General features: G+C 45.0%; 1 protein-coding gene across 2 annotated transcripts in view; it reads right to left on the bottom strand.

Moving 5' to 3' along the window:
* The window catches only part of NELL2 (neural EGFL like 2), a 258,773-nt gene that overhangs the window by 111,739 nt on the left and 127,348 nt on the right, over nucleotides 1-19,686 (bottom strand). For both annotated transcript variants that reach the window (XM_066591718.1, XM_066591719.1), the window contains exon 10: nucleotides 1,714-1,805. In XM_066591718.1, the coding sequence (XP_066447815.1) occupies nucleotides 1,714-1,805 (92 nt within the window). The remainder of the gene's footprint in view (nucleotides 1-1,713; nucleotides 1,806-19,686) is intronic.

Genomic DNA, 19,686 nt, shown 5'->3' with positions numbered 1-19,686 from the left:
CGGCGGGGTGCTAGGAGCGGCGGGGGAGAGCGGAGAGGAACAGAGGGGAGATCTCTCTCTCCCTCTCTCCCCCCACTCCCCCCGCTCACCGCCGCAACTCACCTGTTACCGGCGTTGGCAGCCGAATGTTTAAAGTCGAGTGGGAGGATACTTGGCTAAGGCACTTCTCGCTCGAGTAGTTAGCCTTAGCGAGTATACTTGCTCATCTCTAATTTAAACAATAGGTCCCTTTCTGATGGCACATCTGAACTGATGTTTGCATTCACGCTTTTGCTTTCATGATTTGACCCTGAAATCTCTGTTGATTGGGAAATTCAAACTTATTATAAACTTTAAAATTTCTCCAGACTGTTAACTTCCTACCTTCTCCTGAGGGTGCTTGACTGCCCCTGACAGAGAGGCACTCAACCTATGGGCGCATATGGCTTCTATTCAGCTGGTCATCTACTGTGCATGTAAAACACTATGCTGTACAATAATGCCCCTTAATGACCTAGTTCATGTAGTTCAGACCTGCTTGACAGATTGCTTTGTGGCATTTTTCTGTTACTTTTCCAAGAAATCTATAAGCTTACATCTAGTTATTACCAGTGGGGAGTGTCCTTAAACAGTTTGATGCTGCCTAATCAGTGATGAAAATGCCAGACTCTATACTGACACCCTGACTAGGGGAATGGCAACATACATTTATACATTTCTATGAGAAATGACAGGAATGGCATAAAGCAGACTTCTGAAAAGAGAAGTTCCATCAAAAATGGAAATATTTACTAAAACAGATGTCAAGAGTGGCGACAGCTTTTCTGTAAGGAGCATCTATGCAGTTTATCTTAAAGCTGTAGGCCTCTTTCACTCGGGCTACAAAATCTCACTACAAAACGCATGTATGTGAAGCTCATGGTTTCCAATGGGTTCTTTCACATGAGAGAGGTTTTGTGGCCTGAAAGAACCCATAGGAAACCATGGGCTTCACATCCATGTGTTTTGTAGCAAGATTTGTAGCCCATGTGAAAGAGGTCTTAAGCACCCCATGTAGATTAAACTTTAGTTGGCCAAACCTGCCAATAACAGTGGGGCCAGCTGACTCTCTAATGTTTATGGGGGTCACTGAACTTTCCCCAACAGATGATGTTGGGACAAAAAAGGATTGAGAACACTAAATTTGAAGGCCTAATTCCTTTGTTTCTCGGGAGATAAACCGATGCCAGGGCTGTCTAGCTTCAGCTTTCCTCCCTAAACACATGAACAATTAGTTGAACCCAAAGATTCATGCTTATGGGGGAATCGGTGGAAACAGCTGTCAAACAGATTGTTCTCCCGACAATTATTGATGTATGGTCAACTTTAGAACATTGAGTACTTGTATTATTTGCATTTGTCCTTTGTACCTCAGATTAGCTTTCCAGATAGTTTTGGTTAGTACAAGTGTTTACCAACATGATATAATTTCTTATTTACTTAAACAATGATATTACTAAGATAAAAGATAGACATTATAGCAGCAGATTTTGTTATTCACCAGCATGATGCTCTTTATTGCTTCATCTCATAAATTGTCCTATTTATCATAGTCACTTTTGTGTTACAATGTAAAATTATGGAAGAAATTAAACATCATAGGAAAAAAAATGGGTAATAGAAATACGCACCTGCCATTCCTTATACAATACAGTCACCTTGTCTATGCAAAACTAAATGAAAAGAACGGTTTACCTTGCATTGGAGCAATGTGCAGGCTCCAGAACTAGAATAGACGGCTTGATTCTCTCCTTCAAAATACAGTTGGCCTTGATATACACATACAGCTATTAAAGGAAACAAAGAGAATGGTCAGAACTTTACTGGTTGTTTGTACACCACAAGTATAAACAGGAAATTCACTGTACAATAGTATCCAAAATCAACAGAACACATTCTGAATTGTTAATACAGTAATCTGTCCATTTCAATGTGCATTGTACAAGTAACACAATGATGGATCACAACACATTAAAATATGCAGGGGAACATTTTTTATATAGAGGGTAGGGCAATTTTTTCACTATGCATCACGAAGCTGATCTTTTTTAAAGCCCCAAATAAATTCCTGTGCTACATCTTTAGAAGAGAACATTCTATTCATCCTCTTTCCAGCTATCTACTCTTTAGATTTCAGCTGAAATGCAATGTATACACCCCTTGTACTTAAGCTATTGATGTCTAATGCAGGCACACGTCTCTTACCCCAAATTAGAGGGAAAGCCATTTAACCAGTGACAATAAAATACATAGAATGGAAAACAAAGACAAGAGATAATGTGTGAAAAGTGTTCTAACATTATACAACTACAACTGAAAAAAGGTTTGAGATACACATATACATATTTCAAGCCCAATTATGGTAGTTTAGTACTTTGCAGGAAGACGTTCAAAATGTCAGAGGAATTGTTTTCATGTAATGCATAAGTGTCATGAGCTCTAACAAGCAGGCTACAATATTAAAGTCAGAATAACAGGCTTGGAAAAGTTGGCAAAAAGTAGTATTTTATCACTATTTTCTCCATTTTGTAAAACCCACACTTTGCATTCAAGAGACATTACTAATTGCTTTACTGCATTATCATGATTCATACATCTCCACAATATCTAGACCTTCTTATTAATTACAATGTTCTATTTCCACTGATGTTCTATAGCAGAATATTCCAGTTGGAATAGATAATATTTTGCACATGTCATTTGAGTTGCTAAAAACATAGAAGTTAGGCCACCAATGCACAAACAATATGTAATACCACCATAATATGCACATCTCTTTCTTGACTTCCATGAAAAATCATTTCTGAATTTATTTAAATTTAGACTTTATAATAGTTTAAAACAAGATTTACAAGACAAAGTATTAATTCCTTTTCACCCAAGGACTCAGATTTTAAGTTTCTTCCCCTTACATGCAGGTCAGAAGGATTTTCTGAATACCATGTGTGGATTCACTGTGCCCCTGGCCCTAGGCTGTTAGCCTTCACGAAGACTATTCCTAGGGTAACATAGTCAGAGAAAGCTGGGAATATACACATGGTTCAAAACCAGGAGCCAAATTGGAAACGGCAACACCTTCACAGTACCAACAGAACGTACTGCTCTGGCACCCAGAGGAAGAGTATGTCTTAAATTGCCCAGAGATCATCAGGACTGGTTGATGATGGGGAAAGCTGGCCCTTTATAAGGTGGAACAGCCGTGCAAACTCTATGGGAGACCTTTAGGGGAGAAAGGACAGTCCAGGCCACACAAAAAAGCCAAATACAGGAGGTAAAATATTAAAAAAGAAACATGACTTTGATTTCATCCAATCACCCACTAATTAACTGATGCAATGGAGAAAATTCTGACATCAAAATTTTGACAGACAGCTGGTTATTGGACATTTAGCTGACTTATTAATGGTTTACATCCCATAAAAAGCATTTAAACTAACTGTTTGGGTTAACATTTGTCTAAATTCTATGGCCAATTTTATAGTTACACATAGTTTATATAATGCTTAAATGGGTTTTCTGAGAGCAAGTCTATTGGTGATAGTTCAGCAATAGCAAAATGGCAGAAGTTCACAGCTTGGAATCCCCACTGATCAGCCAACTACATGCTGCTATGCTTGGCCAGAACTGTGGAAGTGCTGGACTCCTGCCCGTCAGCTATTGGTAACCCATCCGGAGGATAGATCACCAATAATTTTGCTCATGGAAAACCTCTCTAATAAATATAAACTAATATGATTAAAGGGGTTGTCCCGCGGCAGCAAGTGGGTCTATACACTTCTGTATGGCCATATTAATGCACTTTGTAATGTACATTGTGCATTAATTATGAGCCATACAGAAGTTATAAGAAGTTTTTCACTTACCTGCTCCGTTGCTAGCGTCCTCGTTTCCATGGAGCCCGCCTAATTTTCGGCGTCTAATGGCCAAATTAGATGCGCTTGCGCAGTCTTCTTCTTTTCTCAATAGGGCCGCTCGTGCAGGATGCCGGCTCCGTGTAGCTCCGCCCCGTCACGTGCCGATTCCAGCCAATCAGGAGGCTGGAATCGGCAATGGACCGCACAGAAGCCCTGCGGTCCACCGAGGGAGAAGATCCCAGCGGCCATCTTCAGCCGGTAAGTAAGAAGTCACCGGAGCGCGGGGATTCAGGTAAGCGCTGTGCGGATTTTTCTTTAGGTCCCTGCATCGGGGTTGTCTCGCGCCGAACGGGGGAGGGGGTTGAAAAAAAACCAAAAACGTTTCGGCGCGGGACAACCCCTTTAAGGTCACACAGTGCAGATAAGATCTCACACGACTCTAATCAATGTGTCATGTACTGTATGAGGGCATGTATTATTTTACTATTATAGTTGATCATGACCATCTAATAAATAATATAGTGTATGAGCAAAATTGGAAGCTCTCCTTTGCAAATATTGCTTTTCTTCACCATGATTGGACACAGGGGTACTCTTGGGCTTTGCCAGTAAAATGTCTTGAAGACAGTAAAGGATGCACGTGCTCTTACAGATAATTATCTGTTGGACTTTAGACCCCCAAACTCTAATCTGAGGTGCTGCTGCTACAGGGCCTTGGGAATCTATGTGCTGATGCCTGGTCCATGGATATGAAGTATGGGAACAAATTTATAACCAGATGGAAATGTCAACCCCCGAGATCATGGCTTAGTGAGTGAATTGTAGCACATAATTTATTACAAATACTTTATACTGACAGAGAACCCTTTTAAAGTGTCACAGGAGGCCGGCATTATTACTTGAAGATCAGCACTATGCTCTGACAGCCTGCTAATGGTAGCTTTAGTTAGTGAAATATCATTTAACCTTTGCGGAGGCTCTACAAATGGTTTGAACATGCAATCTACAGAGATATTAGTACCTTAAAATATGATCTAAATCAATTTACATCATCATTTTGCAAAGAGAGTGGTTGGTAAAAAGTGGTTATTTATGTTACATGTATCATAAAATACACATGGATTGTATTTTGTAATATAGCAAATCACAAAACATATCTTCTAGAAAAAAAAACAACATTGCTTGGTTAGTATTTGCAATTAGAGGTGACACAGTACTCCCCACAGGTAAACTGGCAAGAAATGTAAGCTTTTTATCGTTAAGGACAGCATTCTAATTATGTCAAGAAAATCCACTTATTTGCTTAATGATTTCCCTGCTCCAAATTCTGCAAGCATCATTGCGCACTGGTTCTCTATTACTCCATAGGAATCAATGATCTCTGGGAAACAATTCATCTTCTCTATATCTTCCATCACCAAAAGGGGAAAGATTACCGGAAACCACTTGTGTACACATGTTCCTTCCATAATCTAATATTATTTCACTATTAGATGTTCTTCATGCAAAAAAAGAAAAGTGTCATACTGTATGTAGTGACTTATTAAAAACTACCGTAGGCCTCATGTAGAACATTTGTTTTAACTCTATTAAACTGATAAGAAACCAAAGCAAAAACATTGGACAGGAAATTGTCAGAACCTGCAACTCTCGGGGCCGCCGTGCCCACACCACCGGTCCTGCCACCCGGGTTACAGGAGTGCGGCATAGGGGAGCCCCGGTTCTTGTGATCTCCCCGGGCTGCTGTAAGACTGGTCGCCGCCGGGTTGCTAGGGAGGCAGCTGGTGCTTCTAGTCACTTGACTACCAGGCTGGCTTCCCTAGTAACTGTCTGTGCAGCAAGACTGGGGGCGTGCCCCCAGCACCTCCCTGATTAGCCCTGCTGCTGTCAGGCTCCCCGCCCCCCACTCAGCTTCTGGGGCGGGAGCGCTGACAGCATTTAAATATGTGTGTTTTCCTTTCAGCCCTTGCCAGTGTTAGTTTGGTTCTCCAGCTGCACCCGCGTTTATCCTGACTACTCTTTGTGACCCCGGCTTTCCTGACACCTGCTTTTGGACTTGACTACGTTTTTGCCTGACCCCTCCGTACTGCGTACCCTCTTGTTGCCAACCCGGATTGTCTGACCATTCTACCGTTGTTTTGTCTCAGTGTCTGTTTGTCTTCCCGTGTCCCGCTTCCCTAGTGAGGGTAGGGACCGCCGCCCAGTTGTCGCCCTGGGGGTTAGCCCAGGGGGGCAAGTAGGCAGGGACAGGGGTTGCGGGATATCTCAGGGACCCCCATATCCCGGACACTGTCCTGACAGTAACACTGGCCGAACGAAGGTCAGACCCTTGCATCCGCCCGGCAACTTTGAGCCCCTCGATGGAGGCCGTGGCGGCTTTAGCGAACCAGGTCCAGGTCCTTACGACCCTTGCCCAGGACCTAACAGCCCGCTTGCAGCTACAGGAACAAGTGGCAGCTGCAGGTCCCATGCAGCCCCCTTCCGCTCAAGGAACAATGTCAGAACCTCGAGCCACGCTTCCGGATTGCTTCTCCGGAGAGAGAGGTCAGTTTTTTGCATTTAGAGAGAGCTGCAAGCTCTACTTTGATCTCCGCCCCACTCCTCTGGTACTGAATACTAGAAAGTGGGAATCGTAATTACCCGCCTGAGGGGAGAGCCCCAAAATTGGGCTTTCTCGTTACCAGCTGGCTCTCCCACCCGACTATCCCTTGACGCCTTTTTTTCCGCCTTGGGTCAAATTTATGACGAACCCGACCGGGCCGGCTACGCAGTCTCCAAGCTTCTGGCCCTGCGCCAGGGTCGCAAGATGGCGGAGGACTACTGCGCTCTATTCCGCCAACATTGTACAGAATCCGGGTGGAATGATGGCGCCCTAAAAGACCTATTTTTGACCGGTCTGTCTGAGGGTCTTAAGGACCTACTCGTGGCCCACCCGGAGCCTAGAACCCTGGAGCAAGCCATGTCGCTGGCTATTCGGGCCGACCGACGTTTGAGGGCCAGACACGCCGCTCGGACCACCCCACTCCCCACGCCCACTTCTTCGACTGACCCGACCTTTTTACCTCCCACCACCGAGGCCATGGAGCTGGGAGCCATGAACCCCAAGCAACGACGGGAATACCGCCTGAAGAAGAACCTCTGCTTCTACTGTGGGGAGCTGGGTCACCGCATTGCAACCTGCGCTAAGAAGCCACGGCAGGAAAAACTTCCGCTCCTAGGCAGTTGTCGGGAGGACTGTCTAGGAGCCAAGGTACTCCCTGTGTTGTCCAAAATGTTATTGCCCTGCACCCTAGAATTTCATGCTTTCCACCGTACTGGGCAAGCCTTCGTTGATTCTGGGGCTGCTGCTAATTTCGTTAACTTTAATTTCGTTGCTCAACTGTCCGGGGTTTTGTTACGTTTAGAGACTCCGATTTTGGTTTCAGGAGTGGACTCCACTCCATTGCAAGCAGGGGTTGTTAATCTGGTTACCCCTGAAGTAAGGTTTACTATAGGAGCCCTACACGTTGAAACCTGCACTTTTCTGGTGATGAGAGATTTGTCTGTGGACGTCGTCCTAGGCCTCCCCTGGCTCCGGGAGCACAACCCGGTAGTAAATTGGGACACGTTGGAACTGGTAGAGTGGGGTCCCCGCTGTGCCAACCACCTTTGTCCAGTGAAGGTGGGAATCTCCACCTGCGAGGGGAGTCCCCTACCAGATTACCTCTCCAAGTTTTCTGACGTGTTCTCCAAGCAATTATCTGAAGCTCTGCCCCCTCATAGGGAATGGGACTGTAAAATCGACTTGATTCCTGGGGCCAAACTTCCTAAGGGCCACATTTATAATGTTACGGTTCCAGAGAGAGAATCCATGAGGGACTATATCCAGGACAGCTTGGCCAAGGGGCACATCCGGCCCTCAGAATCCCCGGTGGGTGCCGGGTTTTTCTTCGTTGAGAAAAAGGATGGGGGTCTCCGGCCCTGTATTGACTATAGAGAGCTAAATAAAATCACAGTCCGAAACCAGTATGCTCTTCCACTCATTCCTGACCTCTTCAACCAGGTCGCTGGTGCCCAATGGTTTTCTAAACTTGATCTCAGGGGAGCATACAACCTCATCCGCATTCGGGAGGGGGATGAGTGGAAAACCGCCTTCAATACGCCCCTCGGTCATTTTGAATACCTAGTTATGCCTTTTGGATTGTGTAACGCCCCCGCCATTTTTCAGGGGTACATGAATTCAGTGTTTCAGGATATCATGGGGGTGTTCGTTGTTGTATATCTAGACGACATTCTGATTTTTTCCTCCGACTTGCCGAGTCACCATACTCATGTTCAGACTGTGCTAGCTCGACTCAGACATAACAAGCTGTTTGCTAAACTCGAGAAATGTGTTTTCGGGGTACAAAAGATATCATTCTTAGGGTATATCATCACGCCATGCGACTTCCAGATGGATCCTGAGAAGGTGAAAGCCATCACGGAGTGGGCCCAGCCAGGTTCATTGAAAGCCCTTCAACGCTTCCTCGGCTTCGCCAACTACTATCGCAAGTTCATTAAAGACTTCTCCGTGGTGGCTAAACCTCTAACGGACCTCACCAGAAAGGGAGCAGATGTGAGTACCTGGTCTTCTGAGGCTCTGAGGGCCTTCGATACCCTAAAGGCGGCGTTCTCTTCTGCGCCCGTCCTAGTACAACCGGATCTGTCCTGCCCTTTTGTGGTGGAGGTAGATGCCTCTGAGTTTGGTGTGGGAGCGGTACTGTCCCAAGGTCCCTCCACACTCACTAACCTTAGACCGTGTGCCTATTTTTCTAGAAAGTTCTCTTCCACTGAACGGAACTACGATATAGGCAACCGGGAATTGCTGGCTATTAAGTGGGCTTTCGAAGAGTGGAGGCATTTTTTGGAAGGAGCCCATCACCAGATCACGGTACTCACAGACCATAAAAACCTCACCTATTTAGATTCCGCTAAGAGGTTAAATGCTCGGCAAGCCCGCTGGGCCTTGTTTTTCTCTCGGTTCAATTTTGTTGTTACCTATAGACCCGGTTCTAAGAATGTCAAGGCTGATGCCCTGTCTAGGAGTTTTGGTTCTCCGGAACCTTCCGAGTCTGAGCCTGAGAGCATTCTCTCCCCTGGGGTGGTCCTCGCTGCTGTCTCCTCCGACCTTTCACCTCTCATACACGCCGCTCAACAATCAGCTCCTGAAGCCCTTCCGGAAGGCAAATTATTTGTCCCGTTGTCACTGAGATTGAAAGTGTTAGAGGAGACACATGCTTCAGTCCTAGCTGGACACCCCGGCATCAGGGGTACTCTGGAGTTAGTAACCAGACTCTATTGGTGGCCGCACATGGCCAAGGATGTACGGTTATTTGTGTCCGCGTGCCCGGTTTGCGCAAGGGGGAAGAATCTCAGGAGACGTCCTGAGGGTCCTCTTCTTCCCTTGCCCATTCCGTCCAGGCCATGGTCCCATTTGTCCATGGATTTTATTACTGATCTGCCATCCTCGCTGGGGAATACGGTCATTTCGGTAATAGTTGACCGTTTCTCTAAAATGTCACATTTTGTTCCGCTTTGCAAGTTGCCTAACGCCAAACTTCTGTCTGAAATGTTCATCAAGGAGATTGTTTGGTTACATGGGATCCCCGAGGATATTGTGTCAGATAGAGGGGTTCAGTTCGTCGCTCGCTTCTGGCGAGCTTTCTGTAAAAATCTAAACGTTAATTTGTCTTTTTCCTCCGCTTTCCATCCCGAGAGTAACGGACAAACGGAACGGATGAATCAAGAACTTATCCAGTACCTGCGACTTTTTGTCTCTGATAACCAGTATCAGTGGGCCAACTACTTACCTCTCGCCGAATTTGCTATTAACAACCATGTTAACTCGTCGACCCAATTGTCACCTTTTTTTTGTAACTATGGGTTCCATCCCCGGTTCTCGCTTTCTACTCCTTTTGTCTCGAACAATCCGGCCGCTGACTTATCCTCTGAGGAACTGTGCACAGTTTGGGCCCAGGTTCGTAAGAACCTTCAGGGTTCCCAAGAGAAACTGCGTAAATACTCAAATAAAAGATGTACTATCTCTGCACCTTTTGTGGTCGGGGAGCAAGTTTTATTGTCATCCAAGAATCTGAGACTTAAGGTTCCCTCCCTGAAACTTGCTCCTCGGTTCATTGGCCCATTTACTGTTTCTCAGGTTATCAACCCGGTGTCATATAAGTTGGCACTTCCTGACTCCTGGAAGGTCCACAAGGTTTTTCACAAAAGCTTGCTTAAGAAGTATGTGACTCCAGTTCTACCCACCCAGAACCCGCCCCCTCCTTCTCTGGTACAGGGGGAACTGGAGTATGAAGTAGAAAGGCTTGTTGATGCCCGACGGGTTAGAGGTGTGCTGCAGTACCTGGTCCACTGGAGAGGATTTGGCCCTGAGGATAGGACGTGGGTCCCTGCCAGGGACGTTCATGCGCCACGCCTAGTCCAGTCATTCCACAGGGCTTTCCCGCTTAAGCCCGCACCTGGCCATGGGGGTCCGGTGTCCCCCCGTAGAAGGGGGGGTACTGTCAGAACCTGCAACTCTCGGGGCCGCCGTGCCCACACCACCGGTCCGGCCACCCGGGTTACAGGAGTGCGGCATAGGGGAGCCCCGGTTCTTGTGATCTCCCCGGGCCGCTGTAAGACTGGTCGCCGCCGGGTTGCTAGGGAGGCAGCTGGTGCTTCTAGTCACTTGACTACCAGGCTGGCTTCCCTAGTAACTGTCTGTGCAGCAAGACTGGGGGCGTGCCCCCAGCACCTCCCTGATTAGCCCTGCTGCTGTCAGGCTCCCCGCCCCAATCAGCTTCTGGGGCGGGAGCGCTGACAGCATTTAAATATGTGTGTTTTCCTTTCAGCCCTTGCCAGTGTTAGTTTGGTTCTCCAGCTGCACCCGCGTTTATCCTGACTACTCTTTGTGACCCCGGCTTTCCTGACACCTGCTTTTGGACTTGACTACGTTTTTGCCTGACCCCTCCGTACTGCGTACCCTCTTGTTGCCAACCCGGATTGTCTGACCATTCTACCGTTGTTTTGTCTCAGTGTCTGTTTGTCTTCCCGTGTCCCGCTTCCCTAGTGAGGGTAGGGACCGCCGCCCAGTTGTCGCCCTGGGGGTTAGCCCAGGGGGGCAAGTAGGCAGGGACAGGGGTTGCGGGATATCTCAGGGACCCCCATATCCCGGACACTGTCCTGACAGAAATTAATCAGAAAAATCATGGTTTCAGGAAAAGATGTAACTAAATAACACACTGAGATACAAGAGTAAGAAAATAAATATTATTATAGTCTCTCATAGCTTCTCCCCTCCAGCAGCTACCAACCAAGGCACTAATATGCTTTGTGTCTTCATTTCACATATCTACTTATCGAATAATCTGTAAACCAACTGTCACACAAGGTCAATTATGGCATGTGCAACTGCTGAGGCACAGTGTGAAGTCTTCTTCAGTGACATTACTCGGTTAACTTTAACTATGGCTTTAAAATTTACAAAGAGGTAAAGCAATATTTCCGAAGGAGAAGAGCATGCGTTGACTTAGGGATATGCGATACACACAGGAGTACAGTAGATTGTGAGCAGCAACACCCTGCTTCCAGTGCCAAAATGATGTGACCAAGGAAATTGGCCAAAGGTTTTCAAAATGTGACAAGACAGCAGTCATGGACAGATATTTCGTGTCAACTGTCCAACCTTACCCACATAGAGAGCTTACAAGGTTCAGTCACAATCTTGGCCATTACATAATTTAGACACAATGATGCAGAATAAATCCAGTCTGTGTAACAACTATGTACAGAAGGTAGTTGTGGTGGTGACGGTGGCTACCTTTGTCTAGAGGTAATATCTGTAGGGACTGCAATGCCTGACACTGCCGCAGCGTATCTGTGGATCGATCTGCTAATAACTCTGCTGTAGACTCCTCTCTCAAACTGTTTCTTTATCAGTCTTCAACTGCAGCCCTTAACTCTCTATACTTGCCATGACCAGGGCTGCCAACTGTCAGTCACAAAAATGGTGTCTTTTGTTCTGCTGACCATAGCATCTGGGTGCAAAAAAAACCCCACAGTCCTTGATTTTGTGTAGCTTTTTTTGCAGTTTGCAATTCTCATGCACAGTGCAAGCAATGCATTTCTTGGTTGGAGAATTAGTGGAAGTATGCCAGAGACAGATAGTGGGCATTTTAAATGGCCAATCCGCACTCTTAATGCAGATGCTGGCAGAGACAAAAGGGCATCTAGGAAGAAGGTACACTGTATGTGCATGTGTGCACTTGGCTGAAGAGTAGATAAATTAGTACCGCTGTGTCAACTCAGTAGTGCACAGGATTTATTGCGTCTTCCCCTCGGGACCCGGAGTCTTTGATGTGCTACAATGTGTCAGGACCTGCCTTCTTCTCTTAGTCTGACACTACCCTCCTTTTTCAGTTAGCAACTTCTCCTTAGTTTCTTCCCAGTGTAATCTATCAGTACAGCCCTTCTCTTGCCCTCCTCCTTTCCTCAATGCGTGTGTCTTCTGAACATAATACTATATTCTCATCAGTGGCGATGGTTCTGTTTGGAGCCTCCATTGCTGATTTCCGTGAAAATTCTGCAGCATACTACGATATTGAATCTGGGAAAATGCCAGACAGCTAGACGGAAACCAAACTTACTCCATTATTCTCAATGGAGTCCATATTAGGCCAGTGGATTCCGTTTTCATGTTCCCATAATGGATGAGGAAAATGGAATTCACAACACAAATGTGAACACTGCCTAACTATGGAAATTTTATGAATGCAAATAATGTCTATAGCACAGACACTTCCCTGCACTCTCTCTACAGAGTCTGAATTAACCCTTTCCATGCCCTTTCTTTCTACGTTAGGCTCTTTTCCCATCTGTGCTCAGCGCAGATCCAGTCCTACATTTTGGACAGTAGCACAGTATGCTGCTCTATTTTCTCCGCTAAAATACAGAGTAGGACAACGAACACCCGACTGACTTCATTATAGTCAATGGTATTTGACTTTTGTGATTTTGTTTTTTTGGCCCAGCATAAGAGTAGAACAACAAAAATCAATAGTGTGAACAAACTCTTACAGGTAGTCCAGCCAGTTTTAGTAGCTGGTTCCTCATGTACGAAGTTTTCCAATCACACAAAAGCTGATTTTTGTAGGACATGTGCATCTTTTTCATATTATGGTGCCAGATTATTTTTTAAGTATTGGACAAGCCCTTTAATTTTAGGCTCTTTGTGATTTAAAGGGGTTGTCCCGCGAAAGCAAGTGGGGTTATACACTTCTGTATGGCCATATTAATGCACTTTGTAATGTACATTGTGCATTAATTATGAGCCATACAGAAGTTATCAGAAGTTATTCACTTACCTGTTCCGTTGCTAGCATCCTCGTCTCAATGGTGCCGTCTAATTTTCAGCGTCTAATCGCCGGATTAGACGCGCTTGCGCAGTCCTGTCTTCTTCTTTTCTGAATGGGGCCGCTCGTGCCGGAGAGCGGCTCCTTGTAGCTCCGCCCCGTCACGTGCCGATTCCAGCCAATCAGGAGGCTGGAATCGGCAATGGACCGCACAGAAGACCTGCGGTCCACCGAGGGAGAAGATCCCGGCGGCCATCTTCACCAGGTAAGTAAGAAGTCACCGGAGCGCGGGGATTCAGGTAAGCACTATCCCGTTTTCTTTTTTAACCCCTGCATCGGGTTTGTCTCGCGCCAAATGGGGGGGGTATTGAAAAAAAAAAAAAAACATTTCGGCGCGGGACAACCCCTTTAACACCATTATATTAAGTCTGTGATGTAGAAGAATGGTCTCTAAAAAAGGGGTGTGGTGTATGGAGGACCTGCACAGATTGGTCGTGTGACCATAAGTCCTGCACACATACAACACAATGCAATAACATAGCCTCACAATTCTGCAATCATTGTCTTTTGCTGAAGCAGAGAGGGTTAAAGCAGATTTAAAAGCAACCCATTAAATTAAGGAACTAAATATCCCAAAAAAGATTCCACCATCTTACACCAGCGAGGCTTAAAGGAATAATCTGGAGCTGCTGGGAGATATTGCCTATGAGCAGAGGCGTAACTTAAAACTTCTGGGCCCCATTGAAAAAACGGGGCCTCCAACTCTAAAACTTTATTAATAGTATCGGGCTCCCTAAGGCTTCTGGGCCCTGGTACAATCACACCCTCTGCATCCCCTATAGTTACACCTCTGCCTGAGAGAGAAACAAGAAGAGGCAATAGAGAGAGCTTTTTGTGGGCAAGAGGGCTGTGGCCAATGAGTGAGAAGTAGGAGCAGGGCAGCTGAAGAGGGAGCGTGTCGACTGCAGCGAGAAGTATATGTGGTATAATAACAAGAGACCTTGGATTGCATGCTGTGGGCCCTGTTGAGGACTCTGGTCAGTTACATGAGGGTGGTGCGAGCAGGAGGGCAGCTGATAGTTAAAATGGCTCCAGTGGCACAATCAAGCACTGGGACATAATGGTAACAGGTGGAAAGTGGAATCTTTCTACATTTCAGATGAGCAGGGGGAGACTGGAGTCTTCTCTCACAACAGTTTAGACATGGAGGTCTATGTTCTTCTTATCCAGACAAAGAAAGACTGATATCTATTGTGGAAGGATGACCCTTCTCCATGCTGCTAAGATAACACGGGGTAAAGGTCTATGAGCATCAGGGAGGAGAATGACCAGCTGCCCCACCGTATCCATTACGGTGTACATAGAGATTGTAAATTATTATAGGAATAATCAGCAAGCATGAGTGCCTCTTTGTGAGTGAAACTGTTATACTTAACAGTAACTGCTAAGCTGTATGCCCTCATCTGAGAGATTGTAACCACCAAGATTTGTACCTCTTTTGAGTATCAGTAAAGTTAAGTTGGACATATTCAAATTACCAAATTTGGAGTTGGGAGGGAATTTTTCCCATAATATGGAGCAATTGGACTACTACTCACAGGGGGTTTTGTCTTTCTCTGGAACAACACAGATATGGTTGGGGCCAAATGAATATTTGGCTTGCTAAATGTGTTTGTTTAATGTGCTGAATGATCGATTGGTGTCTTATGCTATTTGTGTAGCCCACTGCAGTTTATTGCCTACTGCACTACGATAGCAGCATAGTGCGACATAAAATACAGTTTAGAAGTATTGCATTTGTATGTATGTTTAAAGCAGTATTCCAAGACATTTTTAGCTTTTGCCATTGATGACTGAGAGGTCATCAATAGAGGATGGGCAGGCCGTTCAAATCCCTGCCAATTAGCTGATTCCCAGTGCCACTGTTGCTATGGACAGCTGGGAAAGCAGAAAGCAGTCTGGGTTGGTATTGCAGGCACAACTCCAATTGAACTCAATGGAAGCTGCGCTGCAGTACCAAACTAGGCTGCTGCGCTGTGGTCAGCGATTTCTGGTTCTTCTGCTGACTATAGCAAGAGCGGCATCGGGAATCAGCTGATCAGCGAAAACCCAAGGAGTGGTTCCCACTGATCATCTATCGCTAACGCAATAGCAAAAGTGAAAACTGTCCTGATATACAACTTAAACTGCATTTCTGAGTATGCACAGAGTTTTGAATTATCTTCTTATCTAGGTTGGGAACCAACTCCCTGAGCCTAAACTACCAGAGGGCTGTGATTTTATCTGGTTACGTTTCACTATAGAGTAACGTCTGTTCACAGTGTTTTTAAACTATGTAAACAAAAAAAAACTTAAAAATTCTGCAAAACTCTGTGAATCTAGCCTACAGGATTTTTCCCTACTTCAGAGAAACCTTTTTCATATGCGAGACGTTCTGAACTCTGCATTAGAGGGTAACACTGGATATTCTGGACATCCATTAAATTCAGTGGGTTACTTGTCATACTTCATTTTCCATGCAGCAGCATTGCAGGATGAGATTTCATATTTTGCCATTTCCTTGTATATAGGCTGATCCTAGGCGCTTTTAGCAGTAGAACTACTATACTCATCTCCAGGGATGGCGACCTGGAATTCCAAACTTCTCTTTTAATACTCACTACCATTGCACTATAGTCATGTGCAGGAGAGGGGGTGATGCAGTGGAAATCCGTTACCTGAAAATACTCTTAGAAATGCTTAATCTATTCCTTGCCTTATGTCTATCACACATCATAGTGGCACTCATGTCTTCCCTTCTAGATAGCCACAACATGTAGAAAGACTAAGTCAGGGCTTCTTCACAAAGGGGTATGCACAACTATGTTCTCTGCTGTGGAGCGTAGTTGTGCATCAACAAGGGAAATCTTTCTTTTTTTTAACTTTCAAACTTTGCACTACTCTGCGCGAGTTTGAAAAAAAAAAGTGGGTAGATAGGGCAGGGCCTATCTTTCTCGCATATAGTATTAACTACCTGAGAAAAAGATAGGGCAAGTCCTATCTTTTCTTGCCCATACTATTAACAGGCGAGAATACCGCTAGTGAAAACGAAACCACTGAAATCAATGGTTCCATTTCGTCCCGTTATGCGGCCGTCGTAATGGTACAAAATCACGCCCATCTGTTTAAGCCCTAAAGGGCTAAGTCACACGGGCGCATCGGCGTCCGTACACCGGCGCCGATGCGCCCGTGTGACTGACAGTTAGAATTCGTCCGTACCTGAAGACGACAGTCTCTCTCCAGCGCTGCTGAAAGAACACATGACCGGCAATGAAGCCGGTCACATGTTCTTTCCTCTGGCGCTGCAGAGAGACGGCCGTCTTCAGGTACGTCCGTCTCCTTCCTGCAGTTACACGGGCGCCGATGCGCCCGTGTGACTGAGGCCTGAGGCTGCCTTCACATGGGTGAGAAACCTCAGGACATCAAAATGAAGCATAAGCCAAACAATCTTTGATCAATGTCCATATCTAACTAGTATATTTGTATAACCAATGTGCAGAAACGATCTTGGTTCACTGCTCCATAGAACTGCATACCATTATTTTTTATTTGCCAGAATTAATACATTGCTATTCTCAATAAGCAGTGAAGTAATTGCTTTTACTAATAGCTATTAATTCAGTGATAGCTTACATAATGGAACTATTCGATGGAGATTAAGCATGTAATAAATTTAATGTAAGCATTTTAGCGCTGTACAATTAATTTGGTAATTACATTAATAAGTGCATGCTGGTGGTAAACGAATGGCGATTTTCAAGCACAGATAATTCCGACTGATGAGAGTTTGTATTGTATGTGTATAGACTATATCCTTGCTTGATTTGTAACCCCTCAACGACCAGCCTATTTTGGGCCTTCAGGACGGGGTAGTTTTTGTTATTGTTTTATCAACACATTGATTAAGTTAGAACTTCTTCATATTGAGAAAGCTGTATGAGGGTTTGGACTTTGAGGGACAAAATGCAATTTTAATTGCCACCATTTTGCGGTAAATATAATTTAAAGGGATTGTATCAGAATATCAAGTTATTCTGTATCCACAGGATAGGAGATAACCTACTGATCGGTGGTGATCTGAAGAACAGGGTACTGTGTTCCCCTTCCTCCTTATTGCAGACTTACTGCACCCCCTTCAGCGAGGAGGAGACTGAATAGAGAGCTGATTGCACAAGCGCACCAGTGCTCCATTCACTTTCAATGGGACTGTATCTTTCCTGATGATAGGTAGAGATGAGCGAGTATACTCACTAAGGCACATTACTCAAGCGAGTAGTGCCTTAGTCGAGTATCTCCCCGCTCGTCTCTAAAGATTCGGGGGCCGGCGCGGGTGACAGGTGAGTAGCGGCGGGGAGTGGGGGGAGCGGGGGGGAGCGGGCGGGAGAGAGGGAAATCTCACCTCCGTTCCTCCTCGCTCTCCCCCGCCGCTCCCCGCCCCCCCGCCAGCCCCCGAATCTTTAGAGACGAGCAGGGAGATACTCGGCTAAGGCACTACTCGCTCATCTCTAATGATAGGTCATCAATTGTATTTTATGTGGAAAACCCCATTAAGAAAAAAATTTGAAAATGACATATCTTTTTTTAAATCTATATAGTATAAATGTATTCTGCAGATCTGTATGCAGAATCCATCCAGTAAAGCACATAATCTAATTTCTCTATTATACACCAGGAGTAATTTCAAAGGAAATGTATTAATCCACCAGTACATTTCTAGGGTGCAGAAAAAAAACTGAGTAAATGGAGAAAACTGAAGCCAGAGGAGAGAAAATGTAATCCGGTAGAATCTTTAAAGAAGCTTTGTTTTGTCTGAATATAAAATTAGCTCCAACTGACATCACTTTTCAAAGATTGGAGTTAGATGCTGTTCATATTTCCATCCTAGCTTGCCTTCATGGTTTCCATCATAAATCTAAGAAAAAGATAGAACAGCATGCAAACGTGAAGTACTTTCGCTATCTATGTAGGGAAGTTACCCCTGCAGGTCTTACTCACACGACTGTATATATGCAGCTAATTTAGCCATGTTAAAAAAAACCGTGACCATCTGAATAATTGGATTCCAATGTATTCATTCAGATGAGCAATTTTTAGCTGCGTGAAAACATTGGGCTGGGAATAATAGGACATCGGTAAGTGAAAATGGCAACTGATTTTATACGGCATGTGAAAAGATACATCTTGCCCTATCTTTTGCAAAGAAATGCTGGAGGCTCCCATAGACTTCTAGGCACAGCAGATGTAAGTTCCCTGTGCCACACATTGGTTTGGCTTTTGGCCAAATCCAGAGGTCTACACCCTTTACCCTGCCAGTCAGGATCAGGACTTCACTGCAGGTTTCCCAGGCTGTTACTCTGAAAGTGGTCACAATAATGTGGCAGCTGACACCAGTATAGATAAGGGTGCAATACCTGAGGGTGTGAACAAGAGCACAGTTCGGGTCAGAGCAGGCAGCATGACTTGAGAACAAGGAAAAAGCCAGAGATCAGGTCACACAAAACAGGTTCAGCATAATACAACAAGCCAGAGGTTGGGGCAGGCAGCAGACAGAAACATGGTCAGTATAACAAGCCGAAATCAAGAATGGAGAATACAAAGTAGCCAGTGTATAGCCAGAATAAGTAACAAGGAGTTCAGAATAAATGAGTAGCACCTTGGGCTGGACTAGGGGGACCAACAGTTAAGGAACCTTCTTTAGGGGTAAGGTGCTTGATATAACCAGAGGTGTTCAGGGATTTGAGAAGAACAGAATTACAGGATGTGTGCTGGCTCTTTAAGACACTGGGAGTATGCGTACGCACCCATCCGGCAGCAGAGAAGCTAGCAGAAGGCCATAGCATGGCATGTTCCATGGACAGGATGAGAGCATGGGCAGTGGTCAAAAATAGACAGGTGAGCTAAGATAGTACATACAGTGCATTGCTAATTAAATAAAGGCACTCAAAGTCTGGTTACTGACAGGTTTTGTTAAACTTAGCGTGAACCATGTTTCAATGCAAACAACTTTCAGAAGATCTCAGATGACATTATATAGATGCATAAATGCTGGAAAAGTCTGCAAAAGCATTACAAACAGGGTATACATCAATCCAGGGGTGTCTACTATCGATCAAAGCAGCAATATATTTGATCTATTATCAGTCTCACTTTATATTATATGTAGTTGTTCCACTTTTTATTTTAATCATCAGTACTAAAAGTTATCACCCTTTCCTTATCATCATCTACAAAGTTTGTAATGCGGATATCTTTGGCTCCTCACTTTTCCAGGACCCCAAACACTTTTACCAGCCTACACAAGCTCTTCGTCCTGCTGATACACCCAATTCTGTATCTGAGATTGCCCATTCTACCCCTATTACTGTGCATACTGTGTAGCACCGTGCCCCCATATACCGCACTTCAGAAAT

Source organism: Eleutherodactylus coqui, chromosome 2 (genome assembly GCF_035609145.1).
Source record: "Eleutherodactylus coqui strain aEleCoq1 chromosome 2, aEleCoq1.hap1, whole genome shotgun sequence".
In the NCBI taxonomy this organism is placed as follows: Eukaryota; Metazoa; Chordata; class Amphibia; order Anura; family Eleutherodactylidae; genus Eleutherodactylus; species Eleutherodactylus coqui.
Note: the sequence above shows the minus strand (reverse complement) of the source record. Positions and strands in the feature narration are given on the sequence as shown.